This window comes from Daphnia carinata, chromosome 9, assembly GCF_022539665.2.
Source record: "Daphnia carinata strain CSIRO-1 chromosome 9, CSIRO_AGI_Dcar_HiC_V3, whole genome shotgun sequence".
Taxonomy (NCBI): domain Eukaryota; kingdom Metazoa; phylum Arthropoda; class Branchiopoda; order Diplostraca; family Daphniidae; genus Daphnia; species Daphnia carinata.
The window spans coordinates 605,252-613,913 of NC_081339.1; the positions used below are offsets into that span (position 1 = coordinate 605,252).

General features: G+C 38.7%; 2 protein-coding genes across 3 annotated transcripts; both read right to left on the minus strand.

Moving 5' to 3' along the window:
- Nucleotides 1–1,687: 1,687 nt before the first annotated feature.
- LOC130697318 (UDP-sugar transporter UST74c-like) lies at nt 1,688–3,546 on the minus strand. 2 transcript variants are annotated; one of them, XM_057520235.2, is made up of 8 exons: nt 3,309–3,546; nt 3,138–3,171; nt 2,921–3,075; nt 2,788–2,859; nt 2,655–2,728; nt 2,398–2,588; nt 2,083–2,312; nt 1,688–2,021 (listed from the first exon to the last, which is right to left on the minus strand). In XM_057520235.2, exons 1-8 carry the CDS (start codon nt 3,464–3,466, stop codon nt 1,904–1,906), a joined length of 1,032 nt encoding a protein of 343 aa, XP_057376218.1. In that variant the 5' UTR covers nt 3,467–3,546; the 3' UTR covers nt 1,688–1,903. The 2 variants fall into 2 exon arrangements, with proteins under 2 accessions (XP_057376218.1, XP_057376219.1); XM_057520236.1 differs by having other exon boundaries at nt 3,138–3,195; nt 3,309–3,447.
- Nucleotides 3,547–3,634: 88 nt separating this feature from the next.
- LOC130697316 (uncharacterized) lies at nt 3,635–8,662 on the minus strand. The gene is made up of 4 exons (XM_057520234.2): nt 8,341–8,662; nt 6,511–6,655; nt 5,378–6,315; nt 3,635–4,708 (listed from the first exon to the last, which is right to left on the minus strand). The coding sequence occupies exons 2-4, from the start codon at nt 6,653–6,655 to the stop codon at nt 4,148–4,150; spliced, it is 1,644 nt and encodes a 547-aa protein (XP_057376217.1). The 5' UTR covers nt 8,341–8,662; the 3' UTR covers nt 3,635–4,147.

The window sequence follows — 8,662 nt, forward strand, 5'->3', positions numbered from 1 at the left end:
AAATAGGCGTGCATGGGATGGGCCAAGTCTAAGCGCGAAAATTTAAAATTTTGAAATTTAAGGAAACATTAAGAATATAACATGACTAAGACAAATCAGAGAAAAAAACTTGAAAAATTTCTGTTACCAAATTATCGATTCTGTCTTGGCTCCACCTCCTCCTATGTCTTCCTTATCAGTAAAATGAAATTTTTCAGGTATAATAAAAGTATGTTATTTCACGTCACATCCTATTAAAATTACATTTAAATTGTTCGCTAATTTAGTAGTTAATAGTATGAAAAAAATTAAAATTTTCATCCAACACAATCTACCTCTTTTGACCACGTCCAAAGTGGTACAGGTGTCCGTACAAAGTCACACCGATTTCGTCGAAACTCACCGCAAAATAAAAACGGTAATAAATTCTAAACAAATTACATTACATCTCTGAAAAAAATTAAGGGGGTAGCGGATACGTTGTAGATTCAGTTTTAACAAATTTTATTTATTTCGCGTAAGTAGGATGGTACATAATGGGGTAAAACCGAAACTGTCCAAGAAGGGTCCGGTCTCCCCTACCATGGACTTCGTTATGAAAGCGAAAATGTTCAAACAGAGGACGATGTATTGCCAATTTGAGCGGAGCAAGCGACAATTATTGCGGTTCGTGACAGTGTTTTCAGTTTCGCTAAATTTTGGGTTCTTATGCCATTTATCGTGCAGTGATATTCTGCAGAATATGGATTTTTCCATCCTCGCTTTGTATGTACCAACATGCAACAAAAGTATCAAGCCTCAGGTAGTGGCGATGCATGTATGAAAATAGTGAAACCTTATCTAAATAAATATCGTCTTAAAATCCTTTAACGTAATGGCATGGTTCACGTTCGCATGGTTTTCACCAGAAAACAATGAGATTTTTAATTGGATTCGATTTGTTGGAAAAAAAAACAATCATCGTGCTAATAATTTGAATATCGTTGATTCAAATATTTACATTTTATCAAGTTCTTTTGTGTATTCTTTTAACTGACAAATTTCAGGTTGTAGAGCGGCCACTTTGAGTCGTGGATGATGTGATGTGATGATGTGCACATGAGCTGGAGCATTTGTACGGTGCGAGGCGGTACCCATATTCGCTTCTAGCCGCGCAAGGTTTTCAACAAGCCTTTTCAACTTATCTTGATTTTGTTTCAACTCCCTTTTTCGATCTATCATTCCCACCAGATTAAAATAACAGAGCAATTTTCAACTGTACGGGATTCCCAGGCCTTTTCGCTGGAATTTGTGAGGCACATGTCGCCATAAAGGTAACAGATTTACGCCCTGCAATCGTCGACATTCGCTTTGAATACTAATCGGTTTGGCTAAACCGACTGCGATGCTAGAAAGTGCACCGGCTGAGAACCACTATAGATTTCGCCAATAGGGCTCTTGTTATAAAGCTACTATCTTACTTTTCCGTATCATTTTGCCACCCTTCCCCTTCCCGTTTTACGCGAGAAATTAAACTTGTAAATATCAAGGACCCGACATTGATTACTGCCATTAACTTTAACTTTTTAAATGAAGACAAAAATTTTGACATTCATACATTAACTCTGCATAAATAAGGAGCTGTTGCTTTTGGCTGGTAGTCGTGCGACATTGGCTTAATTCTATTTCATTTAGAAATTTAAAAAGTAACAATAATAGCGCCAATAAGAACTGTTAACAAATTTCAATATTGAGGAAAATTTCAAAATGGTCAAAAGTGTAACAAATGCACATATTCGTCGGGCAATAAGGCTAGCTTAAATAATGGAGATACTTGAGTTACTTAAGTCAACGCGTCTGGTGATCCGGAAGAATCTTAAAAATTACGATATTAGATTTACCTTAACGAAAATTCTGTTGTTGAGCGTTACATTTAAGCCGTGGATCAAGCAGGTGACTCTTTCTCTTTCGTCAATAAAGATTTCTCGTCAACATCTGCCTCAGGTTTTCTAGTCCCTTTTTCTCGGAAGGTGACCCATGTGTAGACAAGGCTTCCTGCCACGCTGCAATCAAATAAAGTTAGGAAAAGGTGAAAAATAATGTAACTGTGAAATAAAATGTTACCTAATGTTAAGTCCTATAAAGTTGGTGACTGAAAAAATATAGTCACCACCAATCACCATTCCTAAATATGTGACGGCTATATTTTTTAAACAGCCAACTATGGTTGTAGTCAAAGGCGAATTGTATTGAGTACACAGCAAAGTACTGTAGGATAAAACAAAGCCCATGAGGCAAGATCCCATAAACTGGGATAGGAACCCAATGTCACTCCATTGCTGAAATTCCCACGCCTAACATGTAAATGATGCATATCACATGCACCAACCAGAAGATTATGTTTGACGGCAGAAAAGGTTTTTAATAAGAGTGTGCTACCTTGTGTAAATCGCCTGATGCTGCCGCAATAATTAATGCTACAGGAATCATGAAGAGAGAATTGTAAAAAAGTAAACCATTTTTCCCCAAGTCTTTAGCATCAAGTTTCTTCTTTAGGTAGACTCCATTTGAAGCTGTGAGAACATTATTTAAAGAGATATACATATAGCCTTGCAAGTTGAATGCCAGATCTGATATAGGATTAAATTGCAACATTAGATTTGAAGAAAATCAAGCAAATGTATATGTACATTAACCTTCACTTGCAGCAACCAAGGCACCAAATATCATCATGTAGACAGAAAGCTGTACTGGGCAAGAAGCAGTGATTCTAGAATTGAAAAGAACAGTTTTTTTAAATCTAAAAATAAATTATAGTGAAACTATTACCCAAGAATATAATACTCTGCCATCATGGTCATTAGAATTGAGAATCGCCTTAGTACTGTCAGCATTGGCAAACTGCACATAGATTATTTAAACGATCAAGTAACAGATGAAAAAAAATGTTAAATGAATTCACCTTAGTTGTTGTGTACCCCCTAGCCCAGTCATCATATTGCCAGCAAAAATTAACGGTAATGGCCATATTCGTTTGAAAGTGTCCTTTTGTAATGAAGGAAAGGAAACATATCCAAGCTTCCGGGAAATAGTAAGGACTACAACAGTTGATACCATCTAAACGGCAAGAAAACTCGCTATGATTATTAAAATTTAAATAGTAAAATTATATTTTTAACCTGGCCAAGACCCAGGACTTGAAAGGAGGGAAATCTGTCACAGAAAATTAATCATAACCTGAGTGTGAATGTAAAGTTAAGCATCATTAAGACTTCCAGTAATCAATTGGTCGTCTCATACTTTTAGGATGTTTTACACTAAAAATTGCTATAATGTAACTAAATACTTACTTGTAACTTGTAAGCACAATTTTATTGACGACAGTTATCAGAAAAGAAGCCGCTGCGTAAAACAATGCAGAAGATATCCTAAGATATCTCGTAGGTTGAACACTCATTCCATTTGATCGTTCGTTCAACTTGTTGTGTGTATCAGCAGTCGATTCCATTTGGCGACGCGTAATCACTACAGCAACAAGTCGGTAGAGCTACTAAACAGAAGTCTTCATCATTCGTAGAGCTGAGGAAGAAACTTTCCGGCCACTGGTTTTTTATTTTCTTTCCCTTGAGGGACCACCACAGTAAGAAAGTCGCCCTCAGGCCTCGTCAGATCCAAATTCAGATCCAGCCCACTGAACATAATTTTTATTTTAAAAAAGGCAAGACAATTGTAAAATACACGAGATTTCCAGGGAAAATACAATATTCGAGCAGGTTCAATCTTAAACGCCAGATTTATGAAACTTCACCAGCACATTGTTCATGTGGCATGTGGGGTTATGAGAACCACATTGCTTACAAGGACTGCCCTACAATTAAATACACTTTGGCTAAACATACCAGCATTTCGTGCTATCATGAGGCTAATTGGTCCAACCTAGGTAGTATGGGCTGGTAAAATGCAACTCTAGCAATTAGCACCAAAATGTTTCAGGTGCAGGTGACCTGCAGAAATGCAGCAAACTTGACCATCATTGAGCGTTGATTTGTGTGGTAATCAAAGGATTATAGAAATACTGTCATGCAAAACGCTGAAAAAAAATCAAACTTTCCATTGTAGTAAAAGTTGCCTCCAAGCCTTTATTTGGAGAAAAAAGGATTGCCATAAGTTCTAAAAGAAGAAAAGCTGCTTACTTCGGAGAGCATCGTGTAAGTCCATCGGACAACCTTTTCCATAAATCAAACATTTCATGAGTTTTAACCATGTGCACGCTTGCAAGTTTAGCAACCGCACAAGTGTCCAGCTTTAGTCGGCGGTTGAAAAACTGGGGGTAATTAATGTGCTGTATCTTAAGAGGGCCGGCTACCATGCCCGTAACAAAGACGTCTTCCAATTTGAAGAAAGTTTCGTTCAGTGCAGCTTGATAGAGGGGTTCGACAATATCGTTAGTCAAAATATAAGCTGGCCCCGTGTTGAAATCGGGGTACATGGCTGGCTTGAACTGGGTTGGCGAGATGTAGTATTTGGAAGTGACATTACGGATGGGTTTCCATTTCTTTGCTAGCTTTCCCATGATGGTACGACGTCGATTAGCTGCTCCATCTAGAATAGATAGCAATACAGGCATGTGGATGTACATGTCGTCGTCCGTTTTGAGCAAGAACCGGGCTCGACCACAGTGTTCCCAACTCCATTCCAACATGGAAATCGTCTTGAGCGTCAAATTATTATACGTATCGATGAAACGACCCTGGGACCAATGAACGAACAATTATTTCTCGTCACTTAGCGTTATTCCAAGCACTAAAAGACCAAGGGCAGAATGACTCAGGTAATCTGCTGCACCTTTTTGGCTTATTTACATTAGTAACGATTCATTTTCCTTGACATTAAAGCAAGTCATGCATATTCCGTGCCTTTACGAACGCATTGCACAAAGCTAGTATCGTAAATTTAGCAGGATGTCCTTGATTAAAGAAAAAAGCTTCTTCCCATCAATTCAACTATCAAGCTTTTGTGGAGATAATCTAGCTATGTGCATAGAAGCTCGTTTTACGCTATCGCATGGCGGATAGAAGAATGGCGGTAGGCATTGTCCATGAAATTAGATTAATGCAGACGCCTTCAATCTAATTCTCGGAATGATTACAGTCACGTTCTCGAAATCGCTATACGCAATAATGGGGCACTTCCATTAAAATATACCTGTTTTTTTTTTCTATTTGTTGAAATTTCGAAACACATTCAGTTGAAACGCATTTGACATTTACCTATCCGTTGCCTTTAAGCTCGTGACCTAAAGTGGTATTTTTCCCCAAATGCGTCTTGTTCTCTTTCACTCCTCTCCCGCCTCTTAGTTGGGTTTTTACTTTCTATTAGCGTTCTTTTAGGAAAACAAGTTGCGCAAGTACGTGCTTACCTGGATGATGTCACCATAGATGAAATTCTCTTGTTGAACCAACATGTTTTCCGATTGATTTTTGGAAGTGCCAACCATGAAAGCCATGCCAACATCACGACGAAAGGCGACATGGCCCCAGGTGGAGCGGACGGCCTCGCGCTGCGCGGCATGGCCGGGAGCCGTCGTGACTAGGATCATCAGTTTCATACCTTCACCCTGCTCTGGGCAAACGTCCTTGGGTGGGAGATAATGGCCGGCTTGGTATAAGCTGCGAGTCAGCACCGGAAGGTTTTCCTCTTCGCCACCGACCTTGAGCTGGGTCTGCGGTTGCTCTTGTGACACCAAATTCATTCGCGCTACCCCTCTTAGGGATTCGATTTGAGCGTTTTGAATCTTGGCGGTATGCAAATTGGAATGAACTGGGAGACTCGGTTCAGCCACCTTGTTGCTCTCCAGGTGAAGAAGGGTACGAGACATGTTATCAGAATGAACATTGGTAGAAGCAGGCTGACGCACGGAGTTGTTGTCGCCTGCAATGGACGGTGGGTGTACCGAAACGGACGATTTTAGTTGCAGGTTTTGTTCGTCTATTTTGAGAGATTCTTGCTGTTGGGCATGTTCTTGTTGTTGCGGAAAATTTTCGGGAATTGGTGAGGGTTGCTGTTGAGGTTCAGTTTTGATCACAGGTGGTTGAAAGGCAGGAGATTCCTGATCAGGTATCATCTCTTCCGGTAACGCTTCATCAGGTGAAACGATTTCGGCGGCAGCAACCGCTGCCGTATCTTCATTCACAGGGATTGCTATTTCTATTTTTCCTGATTTTGCTATTAGTTTTTTGTTCTCAGCCGTTGTAATCTTGTTGTTGGTAATCTCGTTGGTACTCTCGGTTGACGTGGTGCCACGTCGGCTGCAATTTTGGCAAACAGGACTGTTAAGGTTTTGTGCCACTGAATGTCCTATCATTTTGATTCAAAAGAAAAAAGAATGTAATTGCATAATAACCACAAAGTTGTGTCCAAACGAAAAAAAAAGATGGGGGGGAGGGGGGCTGAGGTCGTATAGGAGGACTAGCAAAACAGTTCTTTCGGCTTATTAGGAAATGATAAAAACTATAAATCGTAATCATTTAATTTATTGATGTGGAAAATTACCGTCACTATTGAATTTTGAAGTGGTTTCCATACGATGTATGAAAGCAATGGTGCCGAAGATTGCTACGGCTGACAGAAGTATCAAGAGGCCACGGGTGACCCGGACAATTCGGCCTGCAGGGCGGAGAAATCGACACGGGCTCATCTAAAACAAATGGATGAACGAAAACGTAATTTTTTGGTTCCAATAATTTTGGAACATATTTTTAATTTAAAATTTCCTCGATTTTTCAAGACAGAACTAAACAGTCATAATTCTACTACTTTCCACGTTCCGGGTTTTGGCAAAATCTCTAAAAATCATGCCGGTAAGGGGTGAATTTTTCTCGGTCGCTTAGCTCTCGACGATAGGAATCAACACTCGTCTGCAGTTTTTTTAACTGCAGTCGTAAATCTTTCATGTTTTTTTTTTAATGCGATTTTCTATCCTCAGATTGTTATTTGTGGTATCAAAAGGTCTAAAATAGCAAATGGCGTCCAAGACGATTCCTGCGGTTGGATAGCACAGTTTGTCTCTAGGCTATTGTTTGGCGGTTTTCGAAACTTCATGGTACCCAATGTAACAATATAAGTAGAAGCTAACTATTTTAGTCGGTGCACGCGTTCGTGTTGAACAACGTTTACGTAACGTATATGTTTTATGTTTACGTTATATGTAATATATTTGGTTCGTGTTTGACGATTAATCAAGCTCAAAAGTGATGACCATAGCGTGCAAGCAGCAAGAGAAGAAGTTGCCCACATGTTCCAAAATTTGAGGAAAACTGAACTGTTTCAGACATCTTTTGATAAGACAAAAAGACATTGGCATCTTAATTTTTTTAATGAAGGCTAGAAGAAAATCGCAAAGTTTAATCTGAATACTACTTTTGTTTTGTTTTTCTTTCGCCTAAACAAGTTTAATCTGCAGCCAAATAAAAACAGAAGCATAAAAAAAGAAAGTATCACAAGAGGAAGGAGGAGAAAAAAACTTTTTGGTTTGACCGGTTATTGCATGCAAAGCACAAGAACAACTACTTGATTTCCTATGCAAAACGTTAAATTAAATCCTTGAAAAATGCATACGTGGTTCTATGCAATGTAAAATGACGACAGACTTATTTTTAAAAAAATAATTTTTAATGACACGACAATTGTGGGAACTAGAGTTCTCCAACCTTTTTAACTCATCATCAAGCAAAACGCCCTTGTTATCTGAGCCAACACAACTTGGTGCCGATTTGATTTATCTACTTCAGTGCGTTGAAAGAAAGACAAAGCTAGCAACAAAATGAAACGAAACATTTTTAAAAAGCAGGTTTTGAAAATGATTTAAATAATCGATTTAAGTAGTTGGCTAAGCTTTAGATATCGATTTGCTTTAAAAAACCAATACAAAGAAAGCGTCGGCTGCTTTCTATTTTCCGAGGCCAGCTACCAGTCTGTTTTGTCTGTTCTCGTGAGTATGGTCCAATGCATTTGACAAGAAGAAAGTCACTTCGAAAGTAAGCGGGGAGGCATCGAGTTACTCAGACGATCATTAACGACGATGAGACGGGAAAATTGGAGAAAAAGGGAAAGATTTGTTGCTGACATATTATCAACAACTTTCACCCCCTCCCTCTTTGGCTCCTAGAACTACCCAATTTTGCACTGTGGTTCAAATTGTTTATACTATCTCTATCACATGTTAAAGAAAGCACTTTACTTCTATTTCACTAGGAGATTTTTCATAAACCTCTACACAAACATTTAAAGAACATCACTATTTAAAATAATACTGCAATATAAAGAGTTCAGCTCTCAAATTTGTAGGAAAAAAGTAAACATTGGATTTGAAAAGGAAATTACCTTCTAACAGTGTTGCAGACTAAAAGAACACGTACATTAGGTTGCAAATAGAATTGTTGGTAGTCAATAATTAGGTCAGTAATTCCATTTCTTCGGCACCATTTCATAAGTCCCAAGATCCTCGGCGTTTTGTATTACACAGTTAGTCAGGAAATATTGAATTATTGAATCCCCTGTCGTTATCAGCAACAAACTAAAATCAAATACTGTAATATGACTGACACGAAATTCACTGGCTTCGTAAGAGGCGTCTTTCGATGGAATGAAGAACTGTACACAACTCCTAACCAGACTTCTCCCGGCGATCTAATCTCCAGTGGTC